General features: G+C 38.6%; 1 protein-coding gene across 1 annotated transcript in view; it reads right to left on the bottom strand.

Annotated features, from left to right (window-relative positions):
- Nucleotides 1-679: 679 nt before the first annotated feature.
- The window catches only part of MRE11 (MRE11 homolog, double strand break repair nuclease), a 73048-nt gene continuing 52655 nt past the window's right edge, over nt 680-21072 (bottom strand). Inside the window, exons 15-20 of the mRNA XM_054724608.1 lie at nt 19098-19317; nt 18013-18096; nt 11478-11536; nt 9088-9155; nt 3752-3836; nt 680-1123 (exon numbers count right to left, since the gene is read on the bottom strand). Of these exons, the coding sequence (XP_054580583.1) occupies nt 1070-1123; nt 3752-3836; nt 9088-9155; nt 11478-11536; nt 18013-18096; nt 19098-19317 (570 nt within the window). The 3' untranslated portion in view covers nt 680-1069. The remainder of the gene's footprint in view (nt 1124-3751; nt 3837-9087; nt 9156-11477; nt 11537-18012; nt 18097-19097; nt 19318-21072) is intronic.

The following is a 21072-nucleotide window of genomic DNA, read 5'->3' as shown; positions in this document are numbered from 1 at the left end:
GCCATTTCAGAGGCATAATAGAAAGGCAGCCACTATGCAAATGTTCTTTTATAATTGACACATTACAGGTCTGACTAAGCCAATGAACATGAATACTGATCAGGCAAGGGTTTGTTTCTGCATGGGACGAAATGTCAGGCTGCTGTACTGCCATCTACAACTTCCATAGGAGTCTTTAACTATAGCTGCATCACAGGTGAAGAGAAGGAATACTCTCAGGGGCCTTTTAACAGTTTCTTTTCCTCCTAGAAACAGATGAGAGAGATACAGAAAGAGAGAGAACCATAAAGAATGGAAAATAATGGAGAAAACTGCTACCACTCAAGGGGAACACAATCTTCTAAAATCTTTGCTACAACTGAAATAAAAAAGTCAGTAATCCTGGCTGATTGTCCTATTATTTAATACTAGTTTCTATCTAATTACTCCAGGTATGAAGTACATCTGGACCATTCAAACTCCCCGTGGCTAACACTACCACAAGCATTAAAAGGAGAACACACCCAGTAACAAACAGCAAGCTCAGCACAGATTCACACAGACGGTTTCACTTTCAGCAGATCGAGAATCTCTATAATTATTAAAATTATAAAGAGGTTAAATTTATAAGATCTTTTTCTCAACTGCAGCTAAATGTAATTGCATTAAAAGACTAACATAGTCTGACTGTGAAGCAGAAATGTATAATGGCATATTTATTTTAATCTCTACTCAAGATTAATATTTAAGCAACGTTCTCACTAAGACATACACTAATATACGTCAGAAAAATAACAGTCTAAATTTTATAGAGCATCTCCAGGTAATGTTAACAACCAAAATATAAAATGAAGGAAACCAAGGCTATATTATATGTCCTTGAGCTCGGATGTTTCTCAAGTAATGGACCCACTTCAGGAAATGATACTCAAAAATTGAAATTCTCATACATTAGTTTCTCTGTTAAGTACAACTCTTTCAAATTCTTCAGTTAACAGCAATACTTTAAAAATCTTCAACTGTAAACTCTTAGCTTGTAACATTTTGATTTTTCCTGAATCTTGAAAACTTCAAAGTGCCATTAAATATATTATCTTCTGTTTCTTAAAGCACTAATGTTCATAAAAGGATCATCATCGTCGTCCTGAAATGACATACAAATGTTATTTTAGTGGTGGCTGCACACTTCACTGAGACAAGATAGAAGTTCTTACGGCAAACCAATACCAGTAAGAATAATTTTCTCCTTTCACTTGTAGATGTTCATTTTTCTATTTCCTTTATAAATATGAATAATTTATCAATTTACGTTTTCTCTTCTTCCCTTCCTTATTAGTGATTTCACTGCTGAAATAAGTCCAATTATCCTTAACAAGCATTAAGAATAAATATTTATCCTGGTATATGTGCGTACATATACCTACAATATTGACCATATACATTTCCCTCAGCTACTGACCTTAATAAAGGCTAATAAATATAAGCAAGCCAGAAAAAGAACTACTCCTCAAGTCATTTCTACTTGGTTTTTTAATAGGTATTTTTCATTTTTATTTTCTTATTGGAGTCATCAATGTTTTGAAAACTCAGTCCAAAAAATAATGAAGCCACATCACATCACTCAGAAGTAGCTGTAATTGTTATTTCTCATTACTCATTTAGTGCCAGAAATAAACAGCTCCTCTCGGACCGATGCAAGGAAAAAACCTAGCAAAGTAATCTTTCAAATCTTTTTTGGAAAAAGAAATCAATGGAGTATTTCACTTTCAGAAAGTTCCATGATGCTGGCCAGCAGATTATATGCCTCCTAAGAACAGAGAGGAATATCAGAGACTAACCAAGAATTTAATTAAAGAGAATGAAAACTAACAAACCTCAGATAAGACAAGCTACGTACTTTGATGATAAAATATTTAGTTGACTTTTATTATTCTACAACTAAATATTCATAGAAAGGCATTATTTTTCACAAATTTTTTATTTGTTACTTTTAAGACATTGATTAAAAGGAATAATTATTTGATGTTAGGCTTTGTTGGCTAAGTTAGCTATCTCTGGTGAGAAATAGGTGCCTTGAGAAATAAAAATTCGCTTTCATTGATTCATTTCTGCTACTATCAAAGGCAGAACTTATTAATAAACCAGAGATAAATTCAAGTTGAAGTTTAATAGAGTATATGCTAATAATTCTTCTTTGCAGTTAGCATGAACTATATACATTTTTAAACTGTAACATGTAACCATTGGTATTTCTAGGAGCTTTGAGATTAACAAAGCAGTCAACAACCTCTCACTTTCCTCTTGGAGGCAACATGTAAGGTTTTAATTGGCAGACTGAGTTCAAGCTGCAGTTTTTCTCTGCAGCCTGAATTTGGTGAGTCTTCTAAAACCATGGCTGGGATACAGGGAACATGATAGCATCAGTGGAAGCTCAAAATAAAAGGGGGGAGTCACATGCTACAACTGGAATGAACTTGGAGGACATTATGCTCAAATAAGCAGTCACAAGAAGGCTAAATACTGTATGATTCCACTTATATAAGTTAGCTATCTAAAGTAATCAGATTCATAGAGATGGGAAGCAGAATGCTGGCTGCCAGGGGCTGGGGGCTGGGGGAAATGGGGAGTTGTTCAATGAGCAGAGATGTTCAGTTTGGGAAGACGATTGCGTTCTGGAGACCTGCTGCACAACAATGTGAAAATGCTCAACACCAGTGAATTGCACTCCCAAAAATGGTTAAGATGGTAAAGCTCTAGGTTAAGTGTTTTTACCACAATTAAAAAAAATAAATAAATGAAAGGGGCGGTCGGGTTAAGAGCAGCACCTTTAAACAATTCAACAAAAACGAGCAAAGGCCACTCAAGTGGCAGCCCTGGAGGAGAGGGAAAGGCCAGCTCCTTCAGTCACATAGTTTCATTCAACTTAGCTGAAACATAAATAATCAGGAACAAAGTCCTGATTCTACCTCTTCCTTTCCCTTCTCATAAGTTAGATCAGATTTTATATTTTTCTGTCCCAGAAATATCTTGAACTGGAGTTTCTTCCCCATTACATCCTGCTATACAGCATTTCAGTCAATATCTGAACACCTCTGTGACAAGAAAATCACTGCCCTATACCATCTCATAAATGAAATGTGAGCAGTATATAGTGGGTACTTAATAAATTTGTATTAAAGTAACATTAAAAGCTTTCAGGCCCTGGCCAGTATGGTTCAGTGGTTGAAGCATTGGCCCAACACTCAAGGGTCTCAGGTTCGATTCCCGGTCAAGGGCAGGTACCTGGGTTTCAGTTTCACTCCCCACCCCGGTCAGGTGAGTGTGGGAGGCAACTGGTCAATTTGTCTCTTTCACCTCTCTCTTTCTCTCTCTCTTCTCTCTCTCTTCCCTCCCTCCCTCCCTCTCTCTCTGAAAAGCAATGGAGAAAAAAAAAAATCTCCATGTGAGGATTTAAAAAAAAAAATCTTTCAGGATATCATTGCCATCATTTTTCTAAATATGAATGACAGAAGCTGAAAAAACTATTCTGATCCTATTGTTAACGGGGCAAATGAAATAAGAGTTGAGTGAGTAAAATATTTTAAAAATCTGAGGAATTTACATGATGAGCACTCAACAGATGCTACTTATTGACTCAATTACTAACTATACTTCAAAGAAAGGTTACCAATGAAATTATTTTTAAAAATAATTTCCAGCAACTAACTTAGCAGTCCTTGTTTAAATTTTATAAGCAACTAAAAATGAAGATTTAACGATATTACTTTATTACCTCATCTGATTCAAAATTGACCCCTTTAGCTGTTTGGCTCTGGGATGCGGGTTTGCTTGATGATGACGATGATGTGTTCAGGCACCTGAGGCAAAAACATGGGAAAAACAAAGAAAATGAACCAGAGAACTCAGCAAAGGTACCTTCTAACTAAGTTTTCCATTCTAGTAGTAGCCATGAATAAAAATGACCACACACTGCCTTTGATCTACATGAGAGGCAGTAAAAACTTAATGGTGAGAAACAGTCTCTGAGGCCAGGGTCTGAATTCCAGTTCTGCCATTTACTGAGAGCCTCTCTGTGCCTCAGTGTTCTCAACTGTAAAATGAGGATAATAATTTTTTCAAGACTAAATGTGTTAATATTCTTAAACAGTTAGATCAGTGCCTGACATATTAAGCACTACACAGATCCTTACTTATATTATCATTATAGTGTCTATTACCATCCCCCACTCCTGCAAATTGTGGCAATACTGAAATATTTTTTCATTCAAATCACAATTATGTTTCTATTACAGATAAAAGGATCTCAGGAAAGGCTCACCACTTCCTAGGGTTGCCTGTCTGTATTATTCATGTTCAATGCAAACCAAACAGCAAGTATTTACTGAGTACTTGCTCCTGGCCAGGTAGTATGATAGGTCCTGGGAAATATCAGTGCACAAGAAAATCATGATTCTTACCCTCGTGAAGCTTAACTTGTGGTAGTGGAACTCATATTCCTGGGTCTTTTTATTAATAAAAATGTAAGTCACTCTAGCTCAGGGGCCAGCAAACAATGGCTAGTGGGCCAAATCCAGCCCACCAGTGAGCTAGGAATGTTCACATTTTGAAACAGTCACATTTAAAATGGCTATCTAAGTACCTATATAATAACCTCGATTTTTGCCCCTTGGTCTGCAAAGCCTAAAATATTCACCACCTGGCCCTTTAAGAAAACATTTGCTGCCCCACTGACGTGGCTCACAGTCAGGTTTAGCATTGATCTATGAACTGGAGGTCACGGTTCGATTCCCGGTCAGGGTACACGCCTGGGTTGCAGGCTTGATTCCCAGTGGGGGACGTGCAGGAAGCAGCCGATCAATGATTCTCTCTCATCATTGATGTTTCTATCTTTCTCTCCCTCACTCTTCTGAAAGCAATAAAAATATATTTAAAAAACCAAAAAAATTTTTGCTGATTCCTGTCTTAAGTGAAAACAGTGTTTGTGAATTCTTAGCTAACTCTGGGATGCTTTGGGATGTTATTCTGCCAAAATAAATATGTCTGAAGCTCTTCTCTGGACAAACAGGTTGAGAATCAAGAGGTCTTACGTCAGAAGGAAGCAGAAACATCACAGGTTCTTATGCACAAAAGTAAAGGACAGGAGGATTTGTCAAGCTTTAGAGGTAGAGGATCAAGGAATTTATCAACTGATCCATCTGAGGAGTCTCCATCTCTCTGTACTTGATATAAGCAGGCAATGGTTAATTGCTCATTTGTTTCCATCTGTGCCAGAGAGGAGCATAAAGCATATGCTCAGGTGACCAGATCCTGTTGGGGATTTGGGGGAAGGTGGAGGAGGTTATGGAAAGAAGCACCCACTGAGACCTGACTCTGGTTTCTGATTTCTCCCTAGACAAATAACCGATGGGGCCCAGAAACAAGCCAGGCACCTACGACAAACGCTGGCTCATTTGATCATAGCGAGAGCCCTAATTCTGTATCAGAGTTCTCCAGAGACCTAGAGACCGCACCTGTGACAGACCCCCAGTCCCCAGAAACCAACGGTGAGAAGAGAAAGAAATGGTTATACTGTTTTGATTGTAGGGTTGAATAAATGGGCTTTTGTCTCAGATGTCAAAAGATAGTGTTTGATTTGATTAGCCTCATGTGTGGCTCAAAAATAAGGGATGGGTTGTATCAAATTGAGAGCCATCTATTAGAATCCTGTCTAGAGATGGTCAGCCAATAAGTCAGGTGCAGCAGTGCTATAAGCATAATATTGAACTGACCTTAAGCTGTGCCTGACACATAAATAGTATCCCAAAAATGTTAGTTATCCCACTGCAAGGCTTAATAGAATCCCCTCAGTCTCTTCTCCTCCAGCTGGCCAGATGGAGCCAGGTCTTCTCTGGCTTGCTGCTTTAAGGAGAGGGTGGTTAAAATCTGCCAGTATCAAAATTGAAAGTGTCATATTAGTCCCAGTACAACAATGGCAGAGTTTGGAACAATTTTTCCAGGGAAAATCAGGCTTTCCATTGCCCGTCCGGCAGAAGGGACTTTTACAGCTGGAAATTATTTCCTTTTTAAACTTAACTTCCAGAAATTATTAGTGCTGTCACTGCTTACCACTCTTCATATCACTCTTGTTCTATTCCCCTGGCCTTTTATTTATTTAATAAACACTCATATCGTTGTTACTATGTGCCAGTTCCTGTACTTCATGTTGCTAGGGGTGTGAAAGTGCTTACAAAACCACAATCATGGGCAACTGACGAGGTAGAAAAACTGTTGCTGATTTGGATAAATGAAAAGCAGTTAGCCAGTGACAGCCATTTCCAACGCAGTGAAATATGAACAAGCGAAGATGCTGTGTGCTGACCTGAAAGACACCCCTGGAGCGAGTGCTGAAAGTGATTCCTTTAAGGCTAGTAGGGGGTGGTTCGATACATGTAAGAAGTGTTTATAGATTAAGCAGTACATTAGACACCTACTGTATATTAGAAAGGTTAAAACAGGGACTTATTTGGGGGTTTGGAACAGATTAATTCAATTTACATTATTTCTAATGGGGAAAAATGATTTGGTTTACGAACAAATTGCTTCTCGAACAGCCTTCCGAAACGAATTAAGTTTGAGAACCGAGGTTCCACTGTAATTAAAAAACAGCCTAAAATTGTACCATTCAGTTGCTGTCATCAGAAGCACAAGTCTGCAAGGCTGAAGTCAGATTTCTTGCCAGAATGTTAATTTCTAACTGCCTCGCATCGTTTAAGTGATTCTTATTGCTTGCACAACAATCTGAGAGCTTGGTCTGTTGTGTTAAGAAGCAACAACAGAGACAAGTTCTGGAGCTGAATCCGTGGCCATGTGGTTGGGTGACCTTAGGTAAGTTACTTAGCCTACCCTCTTCACTGTCTACAAAGGTAAAATGGGGTAAGATAGTAGTAGCTATATCTACTTCCTGAGGTGGCTGTGAGCTCCAAATGAGCTAATTCAAATGGAAATGATGAGAACAGTGCCTGACACATAGGAAGTGCTAAATAACTCAGTTATTACCACCTCATGAGTAAACAAGAAGTCAACAGACATTTTACTGGAAAGTAGACAACCCAAAATGCTAATAAAATCAAGGTATTTTTCCTTTAATAGCCTTAAGTATATGTCAAACATAGTAAGACAGTATTTTCATTAGTTCTGGTAATAAAAAATAATGACCTACACAAGCTGAACTATATTCTTCTCAACTATATTCACTACTGGAAAACAAAACAGAAAGCTAGCCCTGTTATTTTGCTTGTGTGTGTTTTAATTTACAAAGACAAGAACAACCAAGTAAGTACACAGAAAGGAACTTCCTTCGATAGACTGAGTTATGCTGATATTCTTCCAATAAATCTCTCAGCAAGAGCTAACTACCTCAATCATCCTCAACTACCTACCACAACTACACAAGCTGATCTGCATCTGAACCCACCTTGGTACTTTTCACTCCTTCTGCAAAGGCCAGCACTGGCTTCAGCAACTCTGTATTCTCCTTGGTTTTTCTCATGTCTTTCTTGTTGCCTCTTCTACTCTACCTACACTCTAAAGGTTGTTACCTCAGGATCAAAGCATAAACTCTCTTTTCTCTCTACATTCTCTTTCAAGGTGATCAATCCATTCCAGTGACTTTACATATCAAGTTACAAGCTATTGAGAGGTAAATACAGGCACCATTCAAACCTCTTATCTGAGTTCTGGAGTCTTATATCCAATCATCTATACCCTCCCTTCATATAAATTTCACAAGCATCTTAAAGTTTCCATGTCTAAAGTTATTCCATCTTTCTATCCCCAGCTCCTAGCATTGGGTTTAACTGAATAAAAAGTGGATGTGGAACTATACGTACCAATTTTTCTAACATCGACCTTTAATTCACATAAACCATATAATCTCACATCCACAGAATGAAAATTGGTTCCCAGGAATGGAGGTGAAAATCTTAGATGTTACAATGGTTTTTGACTCTCTCAAGCTCAATCCTACCCAACAAAATGTCATTCTTTAGTATTTAATTTCTAAATTAAAATCATTTTAATTTAAATCAAATTTAATTTTTATCCTTAGCTAATGAAAAAAAAGGGTTAAGATCATGAAAAAAAAGTTTGAGACACACTGAGGTAGAGCTTTTCCCTCGATCTCCCCGATTTCTATAGCTCTTGCTCATGTCATTACCATCAGCTGTCATTGTCCACCCCACTAATCCAAGTAATCCCTATCTTTAAAATCGCAGGTAATTTTACTCCCTCTATTAATATTACTCCCTGCTTCTTCTATGAGAGTCTGCACTGCTTGCTCCTCTTGCTGAAAGCCTGTTTGCGCTCAGACCTAGTTTGTGTAATAAAATTCCAAATATAATTACGTGCTGACTCAATCATCCCTTAATGGATTGAAATGTGTTCATCTCTCTTTTCCACTATAATTTGTTGCCTGAAAGCAGTAAGCTTATTAAAACACTTACGTCCCCCATCGGACCTGATATAATGCTCACACAGAAAATAAATATTAAAAAACTGTTGACGATTTTCGTAAGTAAAAATTTTCATTAAGTGAGCTTTAGTTAAAACAGCACTCATCTAAAATATTAACACACAGAAGAAAATAGTGATACTGAACCAAGTCAAGCCTTTGGGTAAGAGGCAAAACCCAAAAAGGACAAAAAAGTATGTAAGTACTCTGAGGGCAGAGAAAGTCCACGTGATCCTCTCTTCAGTGGTTAGCATAGCATCCTGTATAACTCAGTATATAAAGATATGATGATGAAGAGAATTTGAAATCAAGTATTAACAAAAGGCAAAACTATTTTCTGTTCACTGGGGAGAACATAGTACTCCATCAAGAAAATCAGTGGCTAATAAAGACAGAAGGAAACAAATTATAGTCATATAAATTTTCGGTGAAAATACTTGTAATAATGCTGAATCGCCTCTTTGAAATAGTCCTTGGGTCTATTTTTCACTTCTCTACATTCTTGACTAGTTGAAAATAAATCTGTTAAACATCTGTGGCATAGTAATATGTATTAGTAAAATTCTAGATAACTTTAATTTTTTCAAATGTTTCTTTTTGTAGGAAGTCACTGTACCTACCTTTGATCTGCTCTTGAAGTGGTAAGAAACAGGTCTTCTTCTACATCAGAGTCATCCACCTCAATCACCTCAGTGGGAGAGAACAAAGCAACAAATGGGAATAGAAATTTAAATTTAAAATAAATAACTGAATCTCAAGTTGTTTTTTTTAAATATATAAAAACAGTCAAAATAAAGGAGGCAGAAATCATGTAATGAGCAACTATTAAAACTGAAGCTCAGTCTGGCCTCCTCCAATATCCCTCTTCCTTTCACAAACAGTATTCTATACATGTGTGACTTCGCTTCTCTCGTGGCCACCGGGGCAGCCTGGGTACCTAGAGGAACATGCAGCTGGCCTGCTGAATACTCACAGAGGGTCATGTGCAGACAATGCCCTGTGATTTTCTTGGGTTCTAATGAGTTCAACCATCAGTGTTCGAGCTCAAATTTTAAACGAGGAGTAAGACTGGGTGGGAAGTGCTAGATATCTATCTTTCTGTTGCATTTATCCCTGTTAAATACAATTGGTTGGCTTTAAGCCCCAGTAAAGATATTTGTGATTCTTGATTCTAACATCCAAAATGCTACTCATTCATCTACATTTTGTGTTATCTTGACACTTAATACACACATTTGCTATGTCTTCACCTAACGTAAAGCCAAGGACAAAATACTGAAAAGATAGCACCTGAGACCTCACCCTTGAGATTGACATTCAACTATTTATTAATCAAAAGTCATTAAATGCAATTGTACAAGCAGCTATGAATTTAGTCAATATTCCTGCATTCTGTTCATAAAACTATCAGAAGATTGTCTTATGTGCTTTGAAGGAATTAAATGCATTCAACAGTCACCTAATATGTGTAACCTCAATCAAAAAAATGAAAAAGAAAAAAAAAAGCTGTTTTGGCATGACTTGTTCTTTTTAAACTCATATTCTTGCCTGAAAATAGAAAAATCTAGATGGGAAAATACCTTGAGAACATGATGATAACTTTTTTAGATGAGCAGGCAATAGTTGATTAAAAAGAATGAAATAAAGCTCAGGATAAAAGTTATTTAGCACTAGTACACCCACATATAAGTGAATAATAGAAAGAAGATGGGGAAAAAAAGGAAGAAGTTAAGAGATAAAAGAACAAGATTACAATCAGGACAGAGAAGAAGTTTTCTGCAAATTGTAGTAGTCAACTGTGCCAGGTACTCGAGAGATCAAAAAGAATAAAAATTTCCCAAACATATAGCTCAGTGGTTGAGCATCGACCCATGAACCCATCACTGGTTCAATTCCTAGTCAGGACACATGCCTGAAAGTTGCAGGCTCAACCCCTAGTAGGGTGTATGCAGGTGGCAGCTAATCGATGTTTCTATTTCTCTATCCCTCTTCCTTCCTCTCTCTCTAAAATCAATAAAAACATTTTTTTTTAAAGAAAAGAATAAAATTTTAGAAAAAGCTGCTGAGGCAGTATGATATAGAGCAATGAGTCTCAATGGGCAGTGGTTTTTAACCCCCACTCACATCCCATAAACATCTGGAAATGTCTGGAGACATTTCTGATTGTCAGAACTCAGTGGGTACTACTGGCATCTAGTGGGTACAGGCTGAGATGTTGCTAAACATCCTACAATGTGTCCCTCAAAACAAAGACTTATCTGCGTCCAAAATGTCAACAGTGCCCTGGCTGGGTAGCTCAGTTGGTTAGAGCATCGTCACCTGATCTGGGCAAATACAATAAGCAATCAATGAATGCACAAATAAGTGCAGAAAGAAACTGATGTTTCTCTCCCTTCTTCTCTCTCTAAAAATCAATAATTTTTTTTAAACCTCAACAGTGCTGCTGCTGAGAAACCCTGATACAGAAGGAAGAGCACTGGCCTGGAGTGAAGACACCAGGGTTCTGCAAGTGACGTAACAAGAGAGTCAAACCCACACTGGATTCTTGTTGGAAGGCAAAGGACGAGCAGAGGCCTATGTTATATCTAGAACTGAACACAGAAGTCTTTAGACTTCAACCTTTTAGTTGCTTGAATCTAGCTTTAGCCATTAAGGCACAAGTCAGAGTTATGAGAATATACGCAGCAAAAGGAAGCCTGCAATAAATAAAACCTCCGTCTGAACTGAGCATACTTCTAAATTAGTATTTCATGCATGGGTTCATTTGTTTCAACACTGTTATCCTTAAAAATATTACTAGATGCAGACATTAATGGATTTCTAATCATGTGATCTATTATTTTTAAAAAAAGAGAAACAAAAACTCCTAGAAGCCCTGTCTAGATAATTAGTAAAGTTCTCTCCAGCTTTAATGTTCCACAGGTTTTCTTTTATTTACTTTCAAAGAATAGACAATTTGTAATTCAGAATATACAAGTTATTAAACACAACTATATAACTTTTTTCTTACCTCTGAATAATTCTTAGTAGCAACATTTCGTGAGGGCTGCTGTCTTGTAGATTTAAAGGCTATAATGAAAAAGATGAAATATCCATTATGTTGTTCTTAAAATAACTTAGAAAAATTTGCACATTTCTTTAGCTGAAGATTTTCTAACTCCTATCTGCAAAAACTTGTGATGCCTAATTATAAAACCATTTAAATTTTTTTAAAATCTGAAGGGAGGTGCAATTATGTTAAAATAAATCAATGCCTTGCTGCCAGGTTCATATGATTTTTCAGCTCATTGAAATATAGCAAACAAGCCATGCTCATAAAGACACCTATGATAAAAATATTTTATAGATAAACTAGAGGCCCGGTGCACAAAATTCGTGCACTTCGGGGTCTGGGTCTCTCAGCCCGGCCTGCGCCCTCTCGCAGTCTGGGAGCCCTCGGGGGATGTCTGACTGATGTTGTGGGGAGTAGGCCCTAAGCTGTCAGTTGGACATTTTTAGCGCTGCTGCGGAGGTGGGAGAGGCTCTTGCCATCGCCGCTGCACTTGCCAGCCATGAGTCCGGCTTCTGGCTGAGCAGCGCTCCCCCTGTGGGAGTGCACTGACCACCAGGAGGCAGCTCCTGCATTGAGCATCTGCTCCCTGGTGGTCAGTGCGCGTCATAGAGACCGATCAGTCAGCCTTTGGTCGATTTGCATATTAACCTTTTATTATATAGGAAGGAGGATACCTGAAGAATAAAATCTGATAATTTAACAAACTGAACTCCAAATATATCATAGGTAACTCTCCTAATGTCTCCCTTCTCTTATGGGTGGCAATCCCCTTCCCTGTGGCTATGTTAGGAGCTATGGTTCCAGTAAGAGCTTTCTTATTCGCCCCTACTTTGGTAACCCTATTCAGTACCTAAGAAATAGTCCAGAGGGGAATTCTGGAGAACAGCATATCTTTTATTCCATGATAAAACTTGCCTTTAAATCCTTACTTTTTAACTTTATAAACTTGGTTAGAAACATGAAGCTTAGTAAACCACAGATTTTTTCCAAGTCCCAAACTGTGATATTATGATTTTACAATAAGAAATACACAAGGTGGGCAAACGAAGGTTAATAATAATAAAAAATAATAATTAATAAATACAAGAATAAACTTCTTTGCCTGCTCACAACTGTAATCCCACTCCTGTGCATCCCTGTATATTTAGCTTTGTCCCTATTTCTGGCACAGAGCTCCTAAAACCCTCTGAATTTCCTAAAGGGTGAGATCCCTGGAGGTACCTTCTCTTAGTTAATTTGATGACTTTAGGACTGCATTTAAAGTTGGAGGCTGGTTGCCAGGGAAACTAATCTTGAATAGAGAGCTAGAATTTCAGTCCCATTCCCTGATTTCTGGGGAGGGGAGATGAGCTGGAAGTTGTATTTACCACCAATGGCCAATGATTTAATCATGGTACCTGTGTAATGAAGCCTCCATTAAAACTCAAAGGAAGGGGTTCGGAGGACTTCTAGTTGGGGAACCAGACCACTTCTGATACTGTTATAAGTTAATTAATTAACAGAAAAGGAGCAAAGGAAAGGCCAGATAACATAGGCATGCCATTTGTACAGCTTTGCCAGAAAGCTGCAGTTTAATGCTCTCTATATCTGTTCCCCAGAGATCCTGGGGGAAGGGACTGGATAAGGAAAGAACAGATGTATACCCAGTGAGGTCTGAATGACCAGTGAGGTCTGAATGAGGTAGCAAAGGTGATTACCTGTCAGTCACACCTGGGAACAGGTCATTGGCCAGAACAGGTGTGGCCACTGCAAGGGCACGAAATCTGAGATACATGAGCTCTTGAACAAAGGGAGTTCCCTCTTGCTCTCTTGAGACTCTTGTTGCAAGGGGTATGCCCTCATACTCTGTACTCGCCCACATCCAGGCGGACCCTTCACACAATGGACTAACGGACTGTGACTAGTCTGATGCTACATCAGAGCCAGCTCCACCAGGGAACGGAAACGTGGGACACTGGCTTTGCTTCCAGCCGCTGAAGCCCCAGCTGCACCTTTTCCAAGACTGGTTTAACAGAGATGGGACTTCTGAAACTGAGAAATATAACTTCACGCAATTAAAATCACTCATTTGTAAGAACCCGACCCCCAGCACCCAGTGTGGAAAGGTAAACCCACTGCCACTAGCGACCGAGATTAGTGGGATTTTATAAGAACATATCCTCTGGCTGGTCCTCAAGTCATAATTTTACATTTAAAGTGATCTAAGACTAGTGGTAATCTTACAAGCCTGCCGAAATAAAAATGAATCTTCTCTGAAGGAAGATATCTTCATCCAAGATGTCAAATTACTCTTACAGATAAGATGACAAAGCATGCAAGGAAAGAAGACACCACAAATGAGAAACAGCAATCAGAAATGGACAATAGAAAGAGGCCAAAGGTATTCAGATACTGGGTTATTAGACACAGAATACTATATATACATATATATATCTCCTTACTATGCACACACACAAAAATTAAAGCCAGACTTAAAAATATCTTCAGAGAATTTAAAAACTACTAAAAGTGACATAGCATATTTAGAAAGAACCAAATAGAATTTCCACTGCCTCTCCCCACCTCCAAAAAATGAAAAATTCAATGGACAGTTTTAAGAATAGATGAGTGAATTGGAAGATTGATCAGAAATAATTACTCAGAAAGGAGCACAGGAAAATAAAACAGAACTTTTTAACTTTATAAACTTGGTTAGAGAAGTTAAGAGTCATGGAAGAAGAGAGTGCAAAGGTCATGCACTGAGAAAAAGAATAACATTGAGATGATACTGAAGGGATAACAGTTAAGGATTTTCTAAAAATGATGAAAGACACCAATTCAGTTTATGAAACCCAATAAACCTAAGGAGGATAAAGAAGAATCCACCCTCTAGATTCATAATTAAACTGCAGAACACCAAGGACAGTCAGCTGGAGGGGAAACAAACTTTAAAAAAAAAAAAGCAACAAGCTTTTTTAACAATGGAAACCTGAAGACTCACTTTAAGTGATTAATTCTACCTACTGATGTCAAGAAGCGTCACATAAAACACTTAAAACCATGCTGAAAAAAGAGAGTTTGCGCTAAGGTAAAGGTTGGTCATTTATAACACCTATGCCTATGTGTTGTTAACCAGTTTATGGTAGATTATATTTTATTAGCTCTACTTTTCTAACTCCCTCTGTTTTCTCTCTTTTTTTAAATAGCAATAACTAACAAGTGCCAGGTTTTTTGTTTTTACTCAGAATAATCCAATATGGCAGAGATTATTAGTCCCAATGTACATGTAAACATACCAGGAGAGTGACTGGCCAAGGTCACAAAGCTTATACATGGTGAACTCAGCCTAGATATTCACCATGCTGTCTTTTCTCTTTCTCCTTCTCTGCTTCTATCTTAAGCCTGCCAAGAACGGAACAGTACCTTTCTGGATGCCATTTCCTAAATGGTAATAAGACAACATGCTTCAGAAGTCAAAAGACCAGTATCTCAGCTGGCTCTCCCTAAATACTGAATAATCCTTGAATCAAAATACAGCAACAGACTTGATAGAAAGGCTCCTTAAGAGTCATTTAATGGCTCTGTTATTTATATCCTTTCTCCAGTGTCAGTTTCCTCCAATAAATGGTGAAAACTTCTTCTGATGGAGGCACAGTTCACCTCCTTCTGAGCAGCTTCCTCCACCTCCACATTAATTGATAGGTTATCGTGTGTAATGCAAAGACTCTTCTGCTGAGAACCAGTAGCTAGGTTGCTAATCTTATCTTGCTCTGGAAGCTAGCACAGTGGTTAACTACTGGCTCTGGAGTATAAAGATTGTGAGATCGATCCAAGCTCCAGAATTTACTAGTTGTGAGACCCTCGGAAGTTGCCTCTTTTTTTCAAAGCCTCAGTTATATAAAACAGGGATAATTTAAGTACAAGGGCCATAGAGCTGTTGAAAGGCATGGACTGTTTCATAAATATTAGCTTTTCTTAGTAGTTTTAGTGGTTTTATCAGCCTACGGCAAATTGCTTAACTCAATTCTCCCATTTATAAATGAGGGAATAGGCAAAGTTGTTCTTGTCTTCCAGGTCCATTTTATCAAATAATAAACTTAAATATCTGAATTGTTATAGCTTTTTCCATCTATCCTCATTGGGCTAGTAGTTATTAATTTGGACTCATGGATGGATGCCATGGGTCTTTGAACCCTTTGAAATGGAGTGCAATTGCATCATGAGTATGTATTTAACGAGAAGACATAGCTTTCATCAGATTCTTAAGACTCTGTAACTCAAAATAGATTTATCATTGTTTTTTTAATCCTCACCTGAGGATATTTTTTCCCATTGCTTTTCAGAGAGAGTGGAAGGGAGAGAAGAGGGAGAAGGAAGAAAGGGGGAGAGAGGGAAGAGAGAGAGAGAAACACTGATGTGAGAGAGACACAGTGACTAGTTGCTACTGGCTGCCTCCTGCACATGCCCAGACCAGGGAGGGGAGTAAACCTACAACCCAGGTACATGACCTTGACTGGGAATCGAACCCTTGACCCTTTGGTGCACGGGTCGATGCTCTAACCACTAAGTACACAGGCCAGGGCATCAAAATAGAATTAAAATCACCACCTTTGGGACTATACAAGTCAAATCTATTTGATCTTTCATGATAGGACTTAATTTATGTAAAGGCTTGGAATTTTTCCCAGATCTGATATTCCAAGTAATTTCTACCATTTAAAAAATATATGGCTTGTCTTCTGAGTGATTATATATAGCTGGTATCCCTCTTGAAATACAGTTCCAAAGATGAGCACAGTATTTTTGGCATATTGCATGCAATTCTGTGCACAGGGAGAACTTTCTTGCTTTAAAGATGTACAACTCCTGTTAATAATGCTTAAGAAGACACTATTACCAGTAGATTTGGATAGTTAGGTCAACCTGTAGAACTCTTACTGACCTAAGTCTTTTTGACTCAGGTTGTGGCTAATGTCACATACCTCTCAGAACTATTTTTTTTATATCTGACTTCCTGTACATAAATGCATTTTATATTTACTCTTGCTAAATTTCATCTTGTGAGATTTAGTCCAACTCTTTATTCATCATAAATTAATCCTACCTATAAAAGTTATCTCCAATAAGAAGATAATATAAAAAAATACATACGGATATACTCTGAATACTAGGGAGGAAAAAATTATCACCACCTATTTTGACCTGTATTTTCATATATCTGACTCACAACTTCAGCTGATCTCATAAACCAAACTATTTAAAATAGTTTATTAAATTTTTATATTGTTATTATTTAAAATAGTTTATCAAAATAGGTCCTGTTAGTCTGAGGATGATCTTTAGAACACAGACAGGAAATGAATTCAAAGAAACCTAACCATAATTTCCCTTAAATACAGCTCACATGACTCTATACTAACAGTAGAGACAAAAGCAGTATGAGGAAGGAAAGTAAACAATATATTAAGAAGCAGTTCCACCCTGGCCAAGTGGCTCAGTTAGTTAAGAGTGTCGTCCTATACACCAAAAAGGTTGCAGGTTCAATTCTTGATCAGGGCACATACCTGGGTTTTGGGATCGATCCCCAGTCCGAGGGTGTGTTGGAGGCAGCTGACTGATGTTTCTCTCAAATCGATCTTTTTCTCTCTCTCCCTTCCTCTCTCCAAACATATCCTCAAGTGAGGATTTAGAAGAAAAAAGAAGCAGTTCCTTTTCTCTTGAACAGTGTAGATATACTGACTTTTTCTGTCTTAATAACCCTTCTATAAAAGGAAAATAATCAAATTTGCCTAAAAGTAAGGAATTGTAAAAATTGCTTTTTAAAGTTTTTCTTTTGTTACTGTTTTTGTTTCTCCTCACCTGAAGAAATTTTTTACATTGATTTTTAGAGAGAGTGGAAGGGAGGGAGAGGAAAGGGGGGAGCAGAAGAGGGGGAAAGGGGAAGAGAGAGAGAGAGAGAGAGAGAGAGAGAGAGAGAGAGAAACATTGATGTGAAAGAAAAACATCAATTGGTTGCCTCCCGCACATGCCCCAACTGGAGCTGGGGATTGAACCTGCAACAGATACGTGCTCTTGACTGGGAATTGAACCTGAGACCCTTCAGTCCATGGGCCAATGCTCCAATCACTGAGCCAAACCGGTCAGGGCTATAATAATTACTTTTTAAAGTTCACCCTCTCCACAGACAATGGGGCGGTGAGGGCCAGGAGCGGGGGTGGGCTGGAGGGAGGTCAATGGAGGAAAAAAGGGGACATATGTAATACTTGCAACAATAAAGAATTATTTTTTTAAAAAGGAAAAAATAAATAAATAAAACAGCTCACCCTCTCTAAGAGCTCCAATCAATGGTGAAAATATTTTAAATTAGCATAATGTATCCTGTGATTCTAACAGCCCTTCTGACTCCCCAGTGATGCAACACAGAGGAATGAGATTTACTAAGGGGGTTTCCTATGTCATCCTCCGTTGAAATTTACAAATAACGGCTAGATAATCATTTGCCATCTATACTCACCATCCAGAATAGACATATTTCTAGATGTTGACACAGTGGCCTTTGAACTTCTGCTTCGAGTAGAAGTCTCCAGACCAGTGCCTGCTGTGAGAACAATGAGCAGTCAACATACAGTCACGTCAGCAGCCAAGGTTTTTTGAAACAACACCAAAATAAAATCTTACTGAAGTTATGTCAAAACATAACTTATGTTTAAAAAGCCAAAGACATACACAAGAAGAAACATCTAGCATTTGATCAGTCAGTTTTCAGAGACTATACTTCCACCATATTTGGCTAATACTGTTCCAATTAAAATTTAAGAAAAATTTCTCTAAATGTAAGGAAAATGATCAGAATCATCACTAGAAGATTAAGATTTGTCTCTCTGGATATTTTTAACTAAAGTACTATCCATTTTTCCTATGAAAAAATATGTAATAAAAATAATTTTTAAATATTCCTAGGGATAGATTTATGTAATGCATCAGGAGGTCACGGGATGACTATTTTCTATTGTTTGGACTATTCAGTGACAATAGTAAATACAACAGTAATCACAAGTCACATTAAACACAATGATGGCAATTAATGTTAGGAATTGCTTTAAGAAATCAAATTGTATTTGGGGTAGTTTTTTTCCAAACAAATTTTATGAAGCCACTTTATAAGAGGGTAGGCATCTGTATCTTATGACGGTAACAAAAATAATAATTTTTATGATCTGGAATTTTCTTTCTGCTGCCACTGTCATTAGATAGCCATTTCCCTCAACAGCACATATTTGCCTCACTATTCCTTTGTACGTGTAAAAGATAATAAGACATCAAATGTACCCAAAGGTGCTGTGTGAAAAATACAGTGTTCTTTTAAAAAAAAACACACGTTATTTAGAGCAATTAAAACCCTTTGTGCATACAGCCATTAAAATTTATTAATTAAAATGTTCATGTCAGAACTACATTAAAGCTGACTTCATGCGTCATCAAAATAAATTTTTAGAAGACTGTGTACCTCACTTATACCAACAGGAACACAGTACTGTATTTCCCACTCAAGGGCCGAGTCTAAATATGGGCAAAGACTGCACTGTCCTCAGTGCTAACCTCGTCCTCTCTGAGACCCTCCTCTTGACACTGAATTCTGTCCTCTTCCTCCTCTTCGGCCTCTTCCTCGGCCTCTTCCTTTGCTGGCTGCTGCTGTGCTGCTACCATCGGAATCATCGGCCATCTGTTCTGCCAAATCTATACTCATAAGGTCATCAGCACTAAAGGCGGAAGCAGAGTCCTCTGCCTGAGATCTGAGGGCTCTGGCCCTACTCATGGCCTAAGAGAATAACAAGGAGAAGTTACATATTAGTAGATAGTGCATCATCCTAAAAGTCATTAGTCTGGTCATTCAGATGAACATTTAATATTAAAAAAAACTGTCTATGTTATTATTTTTCACTAACCATGCTATAAGAGTATAAAGCGAGAAAACCTCCTTCCCCCATCAGTCAGATTCATAACCTATAACTTGTCAGATCAATTTATAATACTACCTGTAAATTGAGACCTTTTAAAAGGTTTACCAAGAAAGATAAAATTTCACAGAATCTAAACTGTCAGAACTGGGAGACATATTGCCAATGCCCCTAATTCAATGCCACCATTTGTAAGAGACTGTCACCTTTTGAACTACCTTGTACAATGGGCTCAATAAATAATAAGAAAAAAAAATCACAAACAATAGCTGTTATTTTTGGGTGAAATTTTAAGATGCTTTTGTTTTCTTCTTTATTCTTAAATTAGAGGCCCGGTGCACGAAATTCGTGCATGGGTAGGGTCCCTAGCCTTGGCCAGCAATCAGGGCCAATTGGGGCCTTCAGGCTGCCGGCCAGGACTTCCCTTCCCTCATTCTGCGCAGCCCCCTGGTGGTCAGTGCATGTCATAGTGAGCGATAGAACTCCCAGTCTCCCAGTTGAACTCCTGTGGGGACACTTTGCAAATTAGCCTTTTATATATATAGATATTACAACTATTCTACAATATACTTTTTTTTAAAAAATATATTTTATTGATTTTTTTACAGAGAGGGATAGAGAGTTAGAAACATCGATGAGAGAGAAACATCGATCAGCTGACTCTTGTACACCCCCTACTGGGGATGTGCCCGCAACCAAGGTACATGCCCTTGACCGGAATCGAACCCGGGACCCTTCAGTCCGCAGGCCAATGCTCTATCCACTGAGCCAAACCGGTTTCGGCACTTTTTCTAAAATATTACTTTTGCAATAAGAAAAACATGAGCAATCCTATATAATAAAACCCTAATATGCAAATCTACCGAAAGGTAGAACAACCAGTTGCTATGACACACACTGACCACCAGGGAGCAGACGCTCCACACGGAGCTGCCCCCTGGTGGTCACTGCGCTCCATAGGGGGAGCGCAGCTCAGCCAGAAGCCGGGCTCATGGCTGGCAAGTTCAGTGGCAGTGGGGGGAGCCTCTCTCGCCTCTGCCACAGGTGGGCGGTAGGAACGAGGGGTCCCGGACTGCGAGAGGGAGTAGGCTGGGCTGAGGGAACCCTCCAGTGCATGAAATTTCATGCACCGGGCCTCTAGTCTCATAAATGTACTAGAAGCCAGGTGCACAAAATTTGTGCATGGTGGGGGGGTGTCCCTCAGCCCAGGCTGCACCCTCTCCAATTTGGGATCCCTCTCACAACCCAGGACTGCTGGCTCCTAACTGCTTGCCTGCCTGCCTGATTGCCCCTAACCACTCCCCTGCCAGCTGATTGACACCTAACTGCTCCCCTGCCGGCCTGATCGCCCCCAACTGCCCTCCCCTGCCAGCCAACTGCCCTCCCCTGCCAGCCATCTTGTTGCAGCCATCTTGTGGCAGCCATATTGTGATGAAGTGAGGGTGTCGCGCAAGGGCGCGAGGACCACCTAGGCTTTTATTAGTATAGATAACAAGAATTAAATAAAATATAGCAATTGAAAACCTGAAAGAAGAATGAAAATCAAGAATATACCATAAACTTTAATTTGGTAAAAAAAAAAAACAACCCTGTTAACAGACTGACAACTGTCAGGG

The sequence above is a fragment of the Eptesicus fuscus genome, chromosome 13 (genome assembly GCF_027574615.1).
Source record: "Eptesicus fuscus isolate TK198812 chromosome 13, DD_ASM_mEF_20220401, whole genome shotgun sequence".
NCBI lineage: Eukaryota > Metazoa > Chordata > Mammalia > Chiroptera > Vespertilionidae > Eptesicus > Eptesicus fuscus.
Note: the sequence above shows the minus strand (reverse complement) of the source record. Positions and strands in the feature narration are given on the sequence as shown.